The following is a 19,718-nucleotide window of genomic DNA, read 5'->3' on the forward strand; positions in this document are numbered from 1 at the left end:
CAAAGTAACATTTATGAAGGGATTCAGGGAAACCGGCAGGCCGGACTTAGAGTCCTGGAGATGGGAAGTACAGTGCCTGCACTCTGAAGGAGGGGTGTTAATGTTGCAGTTTAAAAACTGTAGTGTAAAGCACCCTTCTGGCAAGACAGTGATGGAGCGAATGATGGTGAAAGTTTTTCTTTTTCGGGTCACCCTGCCTTGGTGGGAATCGGCCAGTGTGATAATAAAAATAAAAAAAAAAGGAGAAACTTTTTGTTTTTCATTTTGGGCCACCCCTCCTCGGTGGGATACAGCCAGTGTGTTGAAAGAAAGAAAGAAGTCTGTTGAGTATACCTGGTAAAGTGTATGGAAGAGTTGTAATTGAAAGAATTAAGAGTAAGACAGAGAGTATAATAACAGCTGAACAAGGAAACTTTAGGAAAGGTAGGGGGTGTGTAGACCAAGTGTTTACAGTGAAACATATAGGTGAACAGTATTTAGATAAGGCTAAAGAGGTTTTTGTGGCATTTATGGATTAGGAAAAGGTGCTTGACAGGGTGGATAGGGGAGCAATGTGGCAGATGTTGCAGGTGAATGGTATAGGAGGTAGGTTACTGAAAGCAGTTAAGAGTTTCTACGAGGATATTGAGGCTCAGGTTAGAGTATGCAGGAAAGAGGGAGATTATTTCCCAGTAAAAGTAGGCCTTAGACAAGGATGTGTGATGTCACTGTGGTTGTTCAATATATTTATAGATGGGGTTGCAAGAGAAGTGAATACGAGGGTCTTGGCAAGAGGTGTGGAGTTAAAAGATAAAGAATCAAACACAAAGTGGTAGTTGTCACAGGTGCTTTTTGCTGATGACACTGTGCTTTTGGGAGATTCTGAAGAGAAATTGCAGAGGCTGGTGGATGAATTTTGTAGGGTATATAAAAGAAGGAAAATCAAAAGTGAATATAGGAAAGAGTAAGGCTATGAGGATAAAAAGATTAGGTGATGAAAGATTGGATGTCAGATTGGAAGGAGAGAGTATGGAGGAGGTGAATGTATTCAGATATTTGGGAGTGGACGTGTCAGCAGATGGGTCTATGAAAGATGTGAATCATAAAATTGATGAGGGAAAAAGGGCGAGCGGTGCACTTAGGAATTTGTAGACAAAGAATTTTGTCCTTGGAAGCAAAGAGGGGAATGTATGAGAGTATAATTTTACCAATGCTCTTATATGGGTGTGAAGCATGGGTGATGAATGTTGCAGCGAGGAGAAGGCTGGAGACAGTGGAGATGTCATGTCTGGTGGCAATGTGTGGTGTGAATATAATGCAGAGAATTCATAGTTTGAAAGTTGGAAGAAGGTGCAAGATTGCCAAAACTGTTGGCCAGAGGGCTAAGGAAGGTTTGTTGAGGTGGTTCAGACATGTAGAGAGAATGGAACAAAACAGAATGACTTTAAAAAGTGTATAAATCTGTAGTGGAGGGAAGGCAGGGTAGGGGTCGGCCTAGGAAAGGTTGGAGGGAGGGGGTAAAGGAGGTTTTGTGAGCAAGGAGCTCGGACCTCCAGCAAGCATGCGTGAGCGTATTTGATGGAAGTGAATGGAGCCAAGTGGTTTTTAATACTTGATGTGCTGTTGGAGTGTGAGCAAAGTAACATTTATGAAGGAATTCAGGGAAACCAGCAGGCCGGACTTAGAGTCCTGGAGATGGGAAGTACAGTGCCTGCACTCTGAAGGAGGGGTGTTAATGTTGCAGTTTTATAAACTGTAGTGTAAAGCACCCCTCTGGTAATACAGTGATGGAGTGAATGATGAAAGTTTTTCTTTTTCGGGCTACAATGCCTTGGTGGGAGTCGGCCGATGTGTTAATAAAAAAGTAAAATAGAGAAGGCTAGAGTCAAACCTTTGAATGTTACAGCATCAAACAAATATGTTTAACAGTAACCAGAAACTGTGTCTATGTTGTCACTCAAGAGAAACAGTGGACATAAGTTATCATTCACAGTCATTTTTTGTACACCTAGTAATGTTTGTTTAGCAAAAGTACACCAATAACACAACTGCTCATTTAAAAAAAAACTGTTAGTGAATAACTCTGCTTAAGTATATATTTTTTTTTTTTAACAAATCGACCGTATCCCACCAAGGCAGGGTGGTCCAAAAAGAAAAACATAAGTTTTTCTTTTTAAATTTAGTAATTTGTACAGGAGAAGGGGTTACTATCCCCTTGCTCCCGGCATTTTAGTCGCCTCTTACAACACGCATGGCTTACGAAGGAAGAATTCTGTTTCACTTCCCCATGGAGATAAGAGGAAATAATCAAGAACAAGAACTAGAAAGAAAATAGAAGAAAACCCAGAGGGGTGTGTATATATATGCTTGTACATGAAGGATAAGCTATGGCAGGAAAAGAGGGACTATAAATGTATTAATTCAAGGATTATGTGGAGTAAAATAAAGATTGGATGTGAAAAGTGGGTTATAATAAGCGTGTATGCACCTGGAGAAGAGAGAAGTGTAGAGGAGAGAGAGAGATTTTGGGAAATGTTGAGTGAATGCGTGGGGAGTTTTGAATCAAGTGTGAGAGTAATGGTGGTTGGGGATTTTAATGCTAAAGTGGGTAAAAATGTTATGGAGGGAGTAGTAGGTAAATTTGGGGTGCCAGGGGTAAATGTAAATGGGGAGCCTTTAATTGAGCTATGTGTAGAAAGAAATTTGGTAATAAGTAATACATATTTTATGAAAAAGAGGATAAATAAATATACAAGGTATGATGTAGCACGTAATGAAAGTAGTTTATTAGATTATGTATTGGTGGATAAAAGGTTGATGGGTAGGCTCCAGGATGTACATGTTTATAGAGGGGCAACTGATATATCGGATCATTATTTAGTTGTAGCTACAGTTAGAGTAAGAGGTAGATGGGAAAAGAGGAAGGTGGCAACAACAAGTAAGAGGGAGGTGAAAGTGTATAAACTAAGGGAGGAGGAAGTTCGGGTGAGATATAAGCGACTATTGGCAGAAAGGTGGGCTAGTGCAAAGATGAGTAGTGGGGGGGTTGAAGAGGGTTGGAATAGTTTTAAAAATGCAGTATTAGAATGTGGGGCAGAAGTTTGTGGTTATAGGAGGGTGGGGGCAGGAGGAAAGAGGAGTGATTGGTGGAATGATGAAGTAAAGGGTGTGATAAAAGAGAAAAAGGTAGCTTATGAGAGGTTTTTACAAAGCAGAAGTGTTATAAGAAGAGCAGAGTATATGGAGAGTAAAAGAAAGGTAAAGAGAGTGGTGAGAGAGTGCAAAAGGAGAGCAGATGATAGAGTGGGAGAGGCACTGTCAAGAAATTTTAATGAAAATAAGAAAAAATTTTGGAGTGAGTTAAACAAGTTAAGAAAGCCTAGGGAAAATATGGATTTGTCAGTTAAAAACAGAGTAGGGGAGTTAGTAGATGGGGAGATGGAGGTATTGGGAAGATGGCGAGAATATTTTGAGGAACTTTTAAATGTTAAGGAAGAAACAGAGGCAGTAATTTCATGCACTGGTCAGGGAGGTATACCATCTTTTAGGAGTGAAGAAGAGCAGAATGTAAGTGTGGGGGAGGTACGTGAGGCATTACGTAAAATGAAAGGGGGTAAAGCAGCTGGAACTGATGGGATCATGACAGAAATGTTAAAAGCAGGGGGGGATATAGTGTTGGAGTGGTTGGTACTTTTGTTTAATAAATGTATGAAAGAGGGGAAGGTACCTAGGGATTGGCAGAGAGCATGTATAGTCCCTTTATATAAAGGGAAAGGGGACAAAAGAGACTGTAAAAATTATAGAGGAATAAGCTTACTGAGTATACCAGGAAAAGTGTACGGTAGGGTTATAATTGAAAGAATTAGAGGTAAGACAGAATGTAGGATTGCGGATGAGCAAGGAGGTTTTAGAGTGGGTAGGGGATGTGTAGATCAGGTGTTTACATTGAAGCATATATGTGAACAGTATTTAGATAAAGATAGGGAAGTTTTTATTGCATTTATGGATTTAGAAAAGGCATATGATAGAGTGGATAGAGGAGCAATGTGGCAGATGTTGCAAGTATATGGAATAGGTGGTAAGTTATTAAATGCTGTAAAGAGTTTTTATGAGGATAGTGAGGCTCAGGTTAGGGTGTGTAGAAGAGAGGGAGACTACTTCCCGGTAAAAGTAGGTCTTAGACAGGGATGTGTAATGTCACCATGGTTGTTTAATATATTTATAGATGGGGTTGTAAAGGAAGTAAATGCTAGGGTGTTTGGGAGAGGGGTGGGATTAAATTATGGGGAATCAAATTCAAAATGGGAATTGACACAGTTACTTTTTGCTGATGATACTGTGCTTATGGGAGATTCTAAAGAAAAATTGCAAAGGTTAGTGGATGAGTTTGGGAATGTGTGTAAAGGTAGAAAGTTGAAAGTGAACATAGAAAAGAGTAAGGTGATGAGGGTGTCAAATGATTTAGATAAAGAAAAATTGGATATCAAATTGGGGAGGAGGAGTATGGAAGAAGTGAATGTTTTTCAGATACTTGGGAGTTGATGTGTCGGCGGATGGATTTATGAAGGATGAGGTTAATCATAGAATTGATGAGGGAAAAAAGGTGAGTGGTGCGTTGAGGTATATGTGGAGTCAAAAAACGTTATCTATGGAGGCAAAGAAGGGAATGTATGAAAGTATAGTAGTACCAACACTCTTATATGGGTGTGAAGCTTGGGTGGTAAATGCAGCAGCGAGGAGACGGTTGGAGGCAGCGGAGATGTCCTGTTTAAGGGCAATGTGTGGTGTAAATATTATGCAGAAAATTCGGAGTGTGGAAATTAGGAGAAGGTGTGGAGTTAATAAAAGTATTAGTCAGAGGGCAGAAGAGGGGTTGTTGAGGTGGTTTGGTCATTTAGAGAGAATGGATCACAGTAGAATGACATGGAAAGCATATAAATCTATAGGGGAAGGAAGGCGGGGTAGGGGTCGTCCTCGAAAGGGTTGGAGAGAGGGGGTAAAGGAGGTTTTGTGGGTAAGGGGCTTGGACTTCCAGCAAGCGTGCGTGAGCGTGTTAGATAGGAGTGAATGGAGACGAATGGTACTTGGGACCTGACGATCTGTTGGAGTGTGAGCAGGGTAATATTTAGTGAAGGGATTCAGGGAAACCGGTTATTTTCATATAGTCGGACTTGAGTCCTGGAAATGGGAAGTACAATGCCTGCACTTTAAAGGAGGGGTTTGGGATATTGGCAGTTTGGAGGGATATGTTGTGTATCTTTATATGTTTATGCTTCTAGACTGTTGTATTCTGAGCACCTCTGCAAAAACAGTGATAATGTGCGAGTGTGGTGAAAGTGTTGAATGATGATGAAAGTATTTTCTTTTTGGGGATTTTCTTTCTTTTTTGGGTCACCCTGCCTCGGTGGGAGACGGCCGACTTGTTGAAAAAAAAAAAAAAAAAAAAAAAAACATGTATGTGTAGTGTGACCTAAGTGTAAGTAGAAGTAACAAGACGTACCTGTAATCTTGCATATTTATGAGACAGACAAAAGACACCAGCAATCCTACCATCATTTTAAACAATTACAGGCTTTCGTTTTACACCCACTTGGCAGGACAGTAGTACCTCCCTGGGTGGTTGCTGTTTACCAACCTACAGTGGACCCCCGCATACCGTTGGCATCACATAACGTTAAATCCGCATACCGCTATATTTTATCGCCAAGATTTTGCCTCGCATACCGCTAAAAAACCCGCTCAACGCTGTTCGCCCGAGACGCGTCTAATGTGCGCCCTTAGCCAGCCTCACATGTTCCTCTGGTGGCATTGTTTACCAGCCAGCCTCCGCGGTAACATCCAAGAATACAATCGGAACATTTCGTATTATTACAGTGTTTCTGGTGATTTTATCTGCAAAATAAGTGACCATGGGCCCCAAGAAAGTTTCTAGTGCCAACCCTACAGGAATAAGGGTGAGAATTACTATAGAGATGAAGAAAGAGATCATTGATAAGTATAAAAGTGGAGTGCGTGTCTCCGAGCTGGCCAGGTTGTATAGTAAACCCCAATCAACCATCGCTACTATTGTGGGCAACAAAAAGGCAATCAAGGAAGCTGTTCTTGCCAAAGGTGCAACTGTGTTTTCGAAACAGAGATCGCAAGTGATGGAAGATGTTGAGAGACTGTTATTGGTGTGGATAAATGAGAAACAGATAGCAGGAGATAGCATCTCTCAAGTGATCATAAGTGAAAAGGCTAGGAAGTTGCATCAGGATTTAATTAAAAAAATGCCTGCAACTAGTGATGATGTGAGTGAATTTAAGGCCAGCAAAGGTTGGTTTGAGAGATTTAAGAGGCGTAGTGGCATACATAGTGTGATAAGGCATGGTGAGGCTGCCAGTTCGGACCACAAAGCAGCTGAAAAATATGTGCAGGAATTCAAGGAGTACATAGAAACTGAAGGACTGAAACCTGAACAAGTGTTTAATTGTGATGAAACAGGCCTGTTTTGGAAGAAAATGCCAAGCAGGACCTACATTACTCAGGAGGAAAAGGCACTCCCAGGACATAAGCCTATGAAAGACAGGCTTACTCTGTTGATGTGTTCCAATGCTACTGGTGATTGCAAAGTGAAGCCTTTATTAGTGTATCACTCTGAAACTCCCAGACCGTTCAGGCAAAAGAATGTCCTCAAGGAAAATTTGTGTGTGCTGTGGAGGGCAAACAGTAAGGCATGGGTCACTAGGGACTTTTTCTATGACTGGTTACACCATGCATTTGCCCCCAATGTGAAAGATTACCTAACTGAAAAGAAATTAGAACTTAAGTGCCTCCTGGTGTTAGACAATGCCCCTGGTCATCCTACAGACGTGGCAGAGCGACTTTATGGGGACATGAAATTCATTAAGGTGAAGTTTTTGCCTCCTAATACCACTCCTCTCCTGCAGCCCATGGACCAGCAGGTTATTGCAAACTTCAAAAAACTGTACACAAAAGCTCTGTTTGAAAGGTGCTTTGTAGTGACCTCAGAAACTCAACTGACTCTAAATAGAGTTTTGGAGAGATCACTTTAATATCCTCAATTGTGTAAACCTTATAGGTAAGGCTTGGGAGGGAGTGACTAAGAGGACCTTGAACTCTGCTTGGAAGAAACTGTGTCCAGAATATGTAGACCAAAGGGATTTTGAAGGGTTTCAGGCTAACCCTGAGAATCCTATGCCAGTTGAGGAATCCATTATGGCATTGGGAAAGTCCTTGGGGTTGGAGGTTAGTGGGGATGATGTGGAAGAGTTGGTGGAGGAGGACAATGAAGAACTAACCACTGATGAGCTGATAGATCAACTTCAACAGCAAGAGGCCAGACCTGAGGAAACTGGTTCGAAGGAGGGGAGAGAGAAATTGAAGAAATTGCCTACTACAAAGATTAAGGAAATCTGTGCAAAGTGGCTTGAAGTGCAAACCTTCATGGATGAAAATCACCCTCACTCAGCTATTGCAAGCCGTGCTGGTGACTATTACACTGACAATGTTGTGAAACACTTTAGGGAAGTCATAAAGGAACGAGAGGTACAGGCCACTATGGACAGATATGTTGTGCGACAGAACTCCAGTGACTCTGAAGCTGGTCCTAGTGGCATTAAAAGAAGAAGGGAAGTAACCCCAGAAAAGGACTTGACACCTCAAGTCTTAATGGAAGGGGATTCCCCTTCTAAACACTAACACTCTCTCCTCCTCCCATCCTATCAATCATCACCAGATCTTCAATAAAAGTAAGTGTCATGTAATTGTGCATGCCTTTTTCAGTTTGTGTGTATTAAAATTAATATTTCATGTGGTAAAAAAATTTTTTTCATACTTTGGGGTGTCTTGCACGGATTAATTTGATTTCCATTATTTCTTATGGGGAAAATTCATTCGCATAACGATAATTTTGCATAACAATGAGCTCTGTTGCACGGATTAATATCGCTATGCGGGGTCCACTGTACTACTGCTTTTCAGCAAAACAAGGGAAACACTGTTAAATGCCCCACTGTACTGGTCAATGGTGTTGAGTATTGTTACTATATTAAAAAATAGGCACTAAACCAATGAATGGTACTAAAACTTTGTATTAACCCAAAGTCTTCCACTTCCTCTCCATCGCTGTCATGGGATACATACGCTTGAAATTTTTTTTTGTTTCCCATACTATAAACACAAATTAATTCTTCTACTGTAAACTCTACAAAATATGCTTGACCTTGTTGGGTGATTTTTTCCACATCTTAGATGGATTTTTTTTTTTTTCAACAAGTCGGCCGTCTCCCACCGAGGCAGGGTGACCCCCAAAAAAAAAAAGAAAGAAAATCCCCAAAAAGAAAATACTTTCATCATTCAACACTTTCACCACACTCGCACATTATCACTGTTTTTGCAGAGGTGCTCAGAATACAACAGTTTAGAAGCATACACATATAAAGATACACAACATATCCCTCCAAACTGCCAATATCCCAAACCACTCCTTTAAAGTGTAGGCATTGTACTTCCCATTTCCAGGACTCAAGTCCAACTGTATGAAAATAACCGGTTTCCCTGAATCCCTTCACTAAATATTACCCTGCTCACATTCCAATAGATCGTCAGGTCCCAAGTACCATTCGTCTCCATTCACTCCTATCTAACACGCTCACGCACGCTTGCTGGAAGTCCAAGCCCCTTGCCCACAAAACCTCCTTTACCCCCTCTCTCCAACCCTTTTGAGGACGACCCCTACCCCGCCTTCCTTCCCCTATACATTTATATGCTTTCCATGTCATTCTACTTTGATCCATTCTCTCTAAATGACCAAACCACCTCAACAACCCCTCTTCTGCCCTCTGACTAATACTTTTATTAACTCCACACCTTTTCCTAATTTCCACACTCCGAATTTTCTGCATAATATTTACACCACACATTGCCCTTAAACAGGACATCTCCACTGCCTCCAACCGTCTCCTCGCTGCTGCATTTACCACCCAAGCTTCACACCCATATAAGAGTGTTGGTACTACTATACTTTCATACATTCCCTTCTTTGCCTCCATAGATAACGTTTTTTGACTCCACATATACCTCAACGCACCACTCACCTTTTTTCCCTCATCAATTCTATGATTAACCTCATCCTTCATAAATCCATCCGCCGACACGTCAACTCCGAATTATCTGAAAACATTCACTTCTTCCATACTCCTCCTCCCCAATTTGATATCCAATTTTTGTTTATCTAAATCATTTGACACCCTCATCACCTTACTCTTTTCTATGTTCACTTTCAACTTTCTACCTTTACACACATTCCCAAGCTCATCCACTAACCTTTGCAATTTTTCTTTAGAATCTCCCATAAGCACAGTATCATCAGCAAAAAGTAACTGTGTCAATTCCCATTTTGAATTTGATTCCCCTAAATTTAATCCCACCCCTCTCCCGAACACCCTAGCATTTACTTCCTTTACAACCCCATCTATAAATATATTAAACAACCATGGTGACATTACACATCCCTGTCTAAGACCTACTTTTACCAGGAAGTAGTCTCCCTCTCTTCTACCCACCCTAACCTGAGCCTCACTATCCTCATAAAAACTCTTTACAGCATTTAAGAACTTACCACCTATTCCATATACTTGCAACATCTGCCACATTGCTCCTCTATCCACTCTATCATATATCTTTTCTAAATCCATAAATGCAATAAAAACTTCCCTACCTTTATCTAAATACTGTTCACATATATGCTTAGATGGATGTCTTTCCATAATACCTGATTGCAAATTAACAAATTAAAATTGAAATCCCAATACACACCTCACCATAAATCTTAAAAACACAAGTATTTTCTTCTAATTCAATATTCGTTACTCCTTCAACCTTACGAGCTTGCTGTATATTTGCCCCATGTGCACCAATGGCAAGTCCCATTAGATCTTCCCGAACACTGAACTCTTCAACAAACCTGGAAAAAAAAAAAAAAGATTAATCAGAAAGCTAGAGATTCATAAGCACTTGGAGAAATGATCTATGAAATGACCCAGTGAAATAGGATATCAAAAAAAAGTTTTTACAGTAGGTGCCTCACTTTCATCCATAATGCATTCCTGAAAAATCATTTGTTACAGAACCTATTTTCCCATAGACACCCACTGTAAACTCCGTGATGAGTTTTTCAACTACAGTGGTCCCCCGCTTTTCGTAGTTTCCGGCAATCGTAAAATTCGCCAATCATAGAGATATTTTCGTATAAACATGGACTCGCTTTACATAGGTTGACTCGTGAGTCGTAGTTCGTCCGGGACGCGTATGCACGGCGTGAGCCAGGGCAGCAGCCAGTCTGGCATTGTTTACCAGTGAGCGAAGGTCCCCTCACGTGCTCCAGCGAAATATTTCATAATATTCCATTTATTTTAGTGCTCGCAAGTACTAAATAAGCTACCATGGCTCCAAACAAAGCTCCTAGTGCCAAGCCTGTGGTAAAGAAGCTGAGAAATACGATTGAATTTAAGAAAACCATCATTGAACAATATGAAAGTGGTACAAGTGTGGCCGAACTGTTCAGGATGTATAAGAAACCCTACACAACCTTATGTTCCATAGTGGCCTAGAAAAATGAAATAAAGGATGCTGTTGTTGCAAAGGGAGTAACTAGGCTGACAAAAATGAGATCATCAGTACTGGAAGAGGTTGAGAAGTTATTACTGGTGTGGATAAATGAGAAATAGTTAGCAGGAGATACTCTTATGACTTCGTTTATTTGTGAAAAGGCTAGGCAGTTGCATGAAGATTTGGTAAAGAAATTGCCTGCAAATAGTGGTGAAGTGAGTGAATTTAAGGCCAGCAAAGGCTGGTTTGAGAGATTTAAGAACCGTACTGGCATACACAGTGTGGTAAGGCAGCCAGTTCGGACCACAAGGCAGCTGAAAAATATGTGCATGAATTCCAGAAGTACATAGAGGCTGAAGGACTGAAACCTGAACAAGTGTTCAATTGTGACGAAACAGGCCTCTTTTGGAAGAAAATGCCAAAGAGGACCTTCATTACACAAGAGGAAAAGGCAATGCCAGGACACAAGCCTATGAAAGACAGGCTGACGCTAATGTTCTGTGCTAATGCTAGTGGGGATTTCAAAGTGAAGCCATTACTAGTGTACCATTCTGAAAATCCCAGAGTATTCAGGAAAAACAATGTTATGAAGAGTAAATTGTATGTGTTTTGGAAATCTAATAGTAAGGCATGGGTCACGAGGGAAATTTTCGTCGAGTGGTTCAATGAAGTGTTTGGCCCTAGTGTGAAGGAGTATTTCCTGGAAAAGAAATTGGATCTCAAGTGCCTGCTAGTAATGGACAATGCACCTGCTCATCCTCCAAACTTGGATGACCTAATTTTCGAGGAGTTTGGGTTCATCACAGTGAAGTTCTTGCCCCCGAATACCACTCCTCTCCCCCAACCCATGGACCAGCAGGTTATTGCAAACTTTAAAAAACTCTACACAAAAGCAATGTTTCACAGGTGCTTGACTGTGACCACAGACACTCACTTGACCCTAAGGGAATTTTGGAGAGAACACTTCAGCATCCTCCACTGCATAACCCTTATAGGTATGGCTTGGGAGGGAGTGACTACCAGGACTTTGAACTCTGCCTGGAGAAAATTGTGGCCAGATTGTGTCGACAAGAGGGATTTTGAAGAATTTGGGACTGACCCTAATGAGCCTATGTCTGTTGTAAAATCAATTGTGGCACTGGGGAGTTCCATGGGGTTGGATGTGAGTTTGGAGGATGTGGAAGAATTGGTGGAAGACCACAATGAAGAGCTCACCACTGAGGAGCTGCAAGAGCTTCAGCAGGAAGAGCAACACATCGCAGCTCAGAATCTTGCTGCAGAGGAGGAGGAAGAGAGATGGAAGAAGGTGCCTTCTTCAGAAATTAAAGAGATTTTTACTATGTGGGGTAAGATGGAAAGCTTTATGGAGAAACATCACCCTAACAAGGTTGTTGCAAGCCAGGTTGGCAACATGTACAGTGACAAAGTCTTGGGCCATTTTAGGGAAGTGTTAAAGAGATGCCAGAAACAGAGCTCTCTCCACAGTTATTTTGTGAGACAGGACTCCAGTGACTCTCAAGGTGGTCCTAGTGGCATTAAGAAACAGAGAAGAGAAGCAACCCCAGAAAAGCAAATAGTACCTGAGGTGTGGATGGAAGGGGATTCCCCTTCCAAACTATAAACAATCCACTCTCCTCCTCCAGTCTCCCATACACTAAGAAGAATCTCCAATAAAGGTAAGTGTTATGCTGTTAATGTTTCATTCATCATTTCCCATTGTATTATTTATGTACTACATGTATATTTCATGTTAAAATTTTTTTTGTTTTAATACTTCTGGGTGTCAGGAACGGATTAATTGTATTAACATTATTTCTTATGGGGAAAATTGATTCGTAAATCGTAAATTTTGTTTATACTAACGGCTCCAGGAACGGATTAATTACGAACAACGAGGGACCACTGTATAATATTCCGTATCATAAATAAATTGATTTTAAAATAAAATTAAAAAAATGTACAGTTCCTCTTTCTTACCTTTTCCCTCTCCCATTTACCCTTCTTTTTTCCTAAAAAAAAATTTACAAAAATAAAGTGGAATGCAGTGTATTATACAATTAGGGTAACTGAAATACATAACTACTTTATAGAAAGCCCTTTATTATGTAAGGCATTTCTGGCAACCTTGAAACTAAATTATGATTACAAGTATACAAGATTAAGAATACATAGTTTTTATTATATCAGAGGTATTTAGTAATTCAATACTAATTTTTTTTTTTAACACATCAGCCATTTCCCACTGAGGCAGGGTGACCCAAAAAGCAAGAAAAAAACTTTCATCATTCAACACTTTCACCATCACTAATATACAATCAATGTCTTTGAAGAGGCGCTCAGATATGCCAGTTTAGATGTCCCTCCAAACTGCCAACATCCTAAACCCATCCTCTAAAGTATAGGCATTATACTTCCCATTTCCAGGATTCAAGTCCGGCTAACCGGTAATGCAAAAAATATAGTGATATATTAAGACTGAAGCCAGGTACAGGAGCTGAAGGAATGATACACACAGACAGGAACAATACTGGATGAAAATTGTTCAGCACAATACGTTGTTGTTAGGATCATGTCAAGTTTTTTTTTTTTTTTTTTTTTTTTACAGTTCTGAGGTAGCTGACAGACAGAGAACGGCTGGAGTTTTCAGGTACAGAGCTCCAGATTTTAGGTTCTTTTATGCACATTAAGTCTTCACAAAGATTGAGTCAAACACAAGAAATATCAAGAGATTTTTGTATAGTATTACAAAAAGATTAGGTGATGAAAGATTGGATATCAGATTGGAGGGAGAGAGTATGGAGGAGGTGAATGTATTCAGATACGTATTTGGGAGTGGACGTGTCAGCGGATGGGTCTATGAAAGATGAGGTGAATCATAGAATTGATGAGGGGAAAAGGGCGAGTGGTGCACAGAGTCTGTGGAGACAAAGAACTTTGTCCTTGGAGGCAAAGAGAGGAATGTATGAGAGTATAGTTTTACCAACGCTCTTATATGGATGTGAAGCATGGGTGATGAATGTTGCAGCGAGGAGAAGGCTGGAGGCAGTGGAGATGTCATGTCTGAGGGCAATGTGTGGTGTGAATATAATGCAGAGAATTCATAGTTTCGAAGTTAGGAGGAGGTGCGGGATTACCAAAACTGTTGTCCAGAGGGCTGAGGAAGGGTTGTTGAGGTGGTTCAGACATGTAGAGAGAATGGAGCGAAACAGAATGACTTCAAGAGTGTATCAGTCTGTAGTGGAAGGAAGGCGGGGTAGGGGTCGGCCTAGGAAAGGTTGGAGGGAGGGAGTAAAGGAGGTTTTGTGTGCGAGGGGTTTGGACTTCCAGCAGGCATGCGTGAGCGTGTTTGATAGGAGTGAATGGAGACAAATGGTTTTTAATACTTGATGTGCTGTTGGAGTGTGAGCAAAGTAACATTTATGAAGGGGTTCAGGGAAACCGGCAGGCCGGACTTGAGTCCTGGAGATGGGAAGTACAGTGCCTGCACTCTGAAGGAGGGGTGTTAATGTTGCAGTTTAAAAACTGAAGTGTAAAGCACCCTTCTGGCAAGACAGTGATGGAGTGAATGATGGTGAAAGTTTTTCTTTTTCAGGCCACCCTGCCTTGGTGGGAATCGGCCAGTGTGATAAAAAAAAAAAAATAATGCCTACGAGTTCTGCTGCACTGTCAAGAGTGTGTTTCAGGGCAGGATTGATATTAAAATTTTTCATGTATATGTAGTATGCACAGTAGTATTAGTGAATTTTATGCATATTAAGTAGGTTTTGGATTTTGAAGAGGAGGGGGGGGGGGGTAATGTGTTGTCTGGCAGTAGTAGACTGGAGTATCATTCGTACAGCCACTTTTTGTGCTATCACTGGCTTGAGGTGATTTGCTGTAATGGATCCCCAGGCACAAACTGTATAGGTGAGGTAGGAATAGATCAGAGAGTAGTACAGTGGAACCTCTGCTTATGAGTTTAAATCCATTCCGTGACCTAGGTGTAACCTGATCTGCTCATATGCCGAGTCAATTTTCCTTATTTAAATTAACTGAAATGCCATTAATCCATTCCAGCGGAATTCCTGCTCTCAGGAGGCAGGACAAAATACTTCAATATATAATGCTAATATTGACTCGACGGCTTATTTTCTATCACAATTCATCTAATATGACATAATAAACAATATAAATAACATAGAAACCCGCATATCTCACTTGCGTTTATCTATGATTTCATTCTTTACTTCCATGGACATCATCCTCTTTCTTCTCAGCACTGTCCTTTGCACTTACTTTCTTAGGACCCATGGTTAGAAAAAAGAAATTTGGCAAAATAACTGCACAAAACGTGAGCAAAACACGAGAGAAATCCTTCCACCGTGAAGTAAGCACGTGCACTGGTGATGGTTAGTGTTGTTGTGGTATTCACTGTGCTATCTAGTGGCAGCGTTCAAGCTCACTTGTTATTATAATATTATTATAATTATAGTACAGTGGACCCTCGGGTAACGATTTTGATCCGTTCCAGAGAGCTCGTCCTTAATTGATTTTACCCTTAGCCGAATTAATTTTCCCCATAAGAAATAATGGAAATTCAATTAATCCATTCCAGACACCGAAATTAAAAAAAAAAAATTCACATGAAATATACAATTTCCTACAAAGAAAACAATAATACATGAAGAATAAATACATACTACATGAAGAATAAATGACACTTACCTTTATTGAAGATTTATTGATGTGTGATGAGATGAGAGGAGGGGAGATGATGGAGGTGTATTATTGCTTGGAAGGGAAATCCCCTTCCATAAGGACTTCAGGTAGCAAGTCCTTTTCTGGGGTTTATTCCCTTCTTTTTTTTAATGCAACTGGGAAAACAATCTGACAGTCATTGGACCTCTGTCGCACCAAAAATCTGTCCATAGAGCTCTGTTTCTGGCATTCCTTTAAGATTTTCCTAAAATGGGCCACAACATTGTCATGTAAAAGTCACCAGTACGGCTTGCAATAGCTGCGTCAGGGTGATGTCCTTCTATAAAGGCTTGCACCTTTGTCCACATTGTACAAATGTCCTTAATTGTTGAAGAAGGCAACTTCCTCCATCTCTCTCTCCCCTCCTCTGAAGCAATTTCCTCAGTTGTGGTCTCTTGCTGGTGCAGATGCTCTTGCAGCTCATCAGTGGTTAGTTCATCATCGTCATCCTCTACCAACTCTTCCACATCCTCCCCACTAACCTCCAACCCCATGGACTTCCCCAATGATACAATAGATTCCACAAGTGGTATAGGCTCCTCAGGGTTAGCCCCAAACCCTTCAAAATCCCTCTCTTGTACACACTGTGGCCACAATTTCCTCCAAGCAGAGTTCAAAGTCCTGTAAGTCACTCCCTCCCAAGCCTTACCTATAAGGCTTATGCAACTGAGGATACTAAAGTGACCATTCCAAACCTCTCTTAGGGTCGATTCAGTGTCTGAGGTCACTTCAAAGCACTTTTGAAACACTGCTTTGGTGTACAGTTTTTTGAAATTTGAAATGACCTGCTGGTCCCTGGGCTGGAGGAGAGGAGTGGTGTTAGGAGGCAAAAATTTCACTTTTATGAAACTCGACTTCCCCACAATTCACTCTTGCAAGTTTGGAGGATGAGCAGGAGCACTGTCTAATACCAGGAGGCACTTGAGGTCTAATTTATTTTCCAGGAGATATTTTTTCAGTGGGGCCAAACACATGATAGAACCAATCATGGAACATGTCTCTAGTGACCCATGCCTTACTGCTTACCTTCTACATCACACACAAATTAGCCTTGACAACACTGTTTTTCTTGAAAACACTGGGAGTTTCAGAGTGATACATGAGTAAAGGCTTCACTTTGCAATCTCCACTAGCGTTACTACAAAACATTAGAGTTAGCCTGTCTTTCATAGGCTTGTGTCCTGGCAGTGCTTTTTCCTCCTGTGTAATGTAGGTCCTGTTTGGCATTTTCTTCCAAAACAGGCCTGTTTCATCACAATTAAACTTGTTGGGGGTTCAATTTTTCAGTGTCTATGTACTCTTTGAATTCCTGCATGCATTTTTCAGCCACTTTTTGGTCACAACTGGCAGCCTCGCCATGCCTTGTGTATGCCACTACGATTCTTAAATCTCTCAAACCAACCTTTGCTGGCCTTAAAATCACGAACATCAACGCTAGTTCCAGGCATTTTCTTAATGAGATCCGCATGCAACTGCTTTGCCTTTTCACATATGATTGACTGTGAAACACTATCTCCTGATAATTGTTTGTCGTTGATCCACACCAATAACAGTCTCTTCACATCTTCGAGTATTTGCAATCTCTGTTTTGTAAGCATACTTGCACCTTTTGCAACAACAGCTTCTTTGACTGCCTTTCTGTTGGCCAAGATAGTAGCAATGGTTGATTGGGGTTTGTTATACAACCGGGCCAGCTCAGAGGCACGCACTCCACTTTCGTACTTCGCGATCATCTCTTTCTTCAATTCGATAGTATTTCTCACTCTTTTTACCACAGGGTTGGCACTAGAAGCTTTCTTTGGGCCTATGGTGGCTTATTTAGCAGTTACAAACAGTAAAAACAATTGAATAATACAAAATGGAAGGTATTCAGGCTTAATTTAGGGAACTGGAGAACAGATACATTTGCCTAGATCAAGAGCCCCTCACAAGCGTCAAGGAACCTCCCTGGAGGGGGAAGCTCGCAACCTGAATTTCGACTTGTATCCAGAAGCAAAAAATTAACAGAGTGACAGCTCGTATCCTGAAAAACTCACATGGTGGGGCACTCATAAGAAGAAGTTCCACTGTATAACATAAGTAGTGCTATTTCAGGTATATAGTAACGTATCTTGGAGAGGGTGCCAACCAATTTGGATGCCTTTTTTGTGATGTGCTGAATGCGAGTGTCGAATTTCATGTTGCTGACCTAGGAATTTTCCTTCATTTTCTTTACCAATGGGAGAACCATCAATCATAATGTTTAGTTGGACATTTGTAGCTCTGTTCCCAAACATCATGTAGAAGATCTTGTCAATGTTAAGCACGAGCTTGCTGGCAGTCATCCAGGTTGATGTCTTTAAGAGTTCTTCATTAACAGGCCATGTTGATGAGGTTGTGCTCTTGATAAAGATATACTGATGTCTGTTGGTAAGATAAGACTATGTACAGTGGTACCTTGGGATACAAACAGCTCGAAACGCGAACAGTTATGTAAGTGTGTTTATGTAAGCGCTTTTGTAAGTATTTTTGGGAGTCTGAAACGGATTAATCTAATTTATATTATTCCATATGGGAACAAATTCGTTCAGTATCAGCACTCGAACAGCCTTCTGGAGCGAAAAGTTCGTATCCCGAGGTACCACTGTACAGTGGACCCCCGGTATTCGATGGTATCAGTATTCGATAAATCTGGTATTCGATGCATTTTGATAAATTAGACACATGTGCAACTCTTGGGTATCTTATTGAGGAAACGTTTCGCCACACAGTGGCTTCATCAGTCCATACAAAGGATAATCTTGAAGAACAGGAGGAGAATGAGGTAATCAGTCCCTCAGCCTTGAGTCGATGTGGTCAGTCAATCAATCTTGAATAGAATACGGCATAAGTGCAGAGAAGGAGCTTATAAACCATAGGCAGGAGAGGTGCAGCAGTTGTAGGTGGTGTCACATTTGTCCAATGTGGAAGTAGGCCGTGCCCAAGGGTTAGGCAAGCGAAGAATTCCCAACTGATGCACCTATCCTGCCTACGGTTTATAAGCTTCTTCTCCGCACTTATAACGTATTCTATTCAAGATTGATGGACTGACCACATCAACTCAAGGCTGAGGGACTGATTACCTCATTCTTCTCCTGTTCTTCAAGATTCTCCTTTGTATGGACTGATGAAGCCACTGTGTGGCAAAACATTTTCTCAATAAGATACCCAAGAGTTGCACATGTGTCTAATTTATCAACGTGTCGGTTCTCTGAACCATTGATCTACAATTCGATGCATTTTATCGCAAAAATTTTGCCTCGGTATCCAATCGAAAACCCGGTATTCGATGCAATTCGTACGAGACGTGTCCACGTGTGGCCTGAACTGTCCCATGTGAGCCAGCGTTTACAAGCCAGCCAGTGTGCGCGCATCTAAGGATACATTCAGTACATTCCATATTATCACTGTTTTTGGTGCTTGTTTCTGCAAAATAAGTCACCATGGGCCCCAAGAAAGCTTCTAGTGCCAACCCTTCAAGAAAAAAGGTGCTAATGACTATTGAAATGAAGAAAGAGATAATTGCAAAGTAGGAAAGTGGAGTGCGTGTGTTGGAGCTGGTCAGGTTGTATAGTAAACCCCAATCAACCATCTCTACTATAGTGACCAGAAAAACGGCAATCAAGGAAGCTGTTCTTGCAAAAGGTGCAACTGTGATTACGAAACAGTGAACGCAAATTTTAGAAAATGTTGAGAGACTGTTATTGGTGTGGATAAATGAAAAACAGATAGCAGGAGATAGCATCTCTCAAGCGATCATTTGTGAAAAGGCTAGGCAGTTGCATGACGATTTGGTAAAGAAATTGCCTGCAACTAATGCTGGTGTGAGTGAATTTAAGGCCAGCAAAGGTTGGTTTGAAAGATTTAAGAATCGTAGTGGCATACATAGTGTGATTTGGCATGGTGAGGCTGAGAGTTCGGACCAAAAAGCAGCTGAAAAATACGTGAGGAAATTTAAGGATTACACAGACAGTGAAGAATTTAAACCTGAACAAGTGTTTAATTGCGACGAAACAGGCCTGTTTTGGAAGAAAATGCCAAGCAGGACCTACATTTCTCAGGAGGAAAAGGCACTCCCAGGACATAAGCCTATGAAAGACAGGCTTACTCTGCTGATGTGTGCCAATGCTAGTGGTGATTGCCAAGTGAAGCCTTTATTGGTGTATCACTCTGAAACTCCCAGAGTGTTCAGGAAAAACAGTGTCCACAAGGCTAATTTGTGTGTGCTGTGGAGGGCAAACAGTTGGTTACACCATGCATTTGCCCCCACTGTGAAAAATTACCTAATTGAAAAGGAATTAGACCTTAAGTGCCTCCTGGTATTAGACAATGCCCCTGGTCATCCTACAGACTTGTCAGAGCAACTTTCTGGG

General features: G+C 41.0%; 1 protein-coding gene across 4 annotated transcripts in view; it reads right to left on the reverse strand.

The window, feature by feature from the left end:
- Fmr1 (synaptic functional regulator FMR1) overlaps positions 1 to 19,718 on the reverse strand; it is a 497,688-nt gene that overhangs the window by 374,522 nt on the left and 103,448 nt on the right. For all 4 annotated transcript variants that reach the window (XM_070085321.1, XM_070085322.1, XM_070085323.1 and 1 more), the window contains one exon: positions 9,799 to 9,946. In XM_070085321.1, coding sequence (XP_069941422.1) covers positions 9,799 to 9,946 — 148 coding nt within the window. The remainder of the gene's footprint in view (positions 1 to 9,798; positions 9,947 to 19,718) is intronic.

This window comes from Cherax quadricarinatus, chromosome 15, assembly GCF_038502225.1.
Source record: "Cherax quadricarinatus isolate ZL_2023a chromosome 15, ASM3850222v1, whole genome shotgun sequence".
NCBI lineage: Eukaryota > Metazoa > Arthropoda > Malacostraca > Decapoda > Parastacidae > Cherax > Cherax quadricarinatus.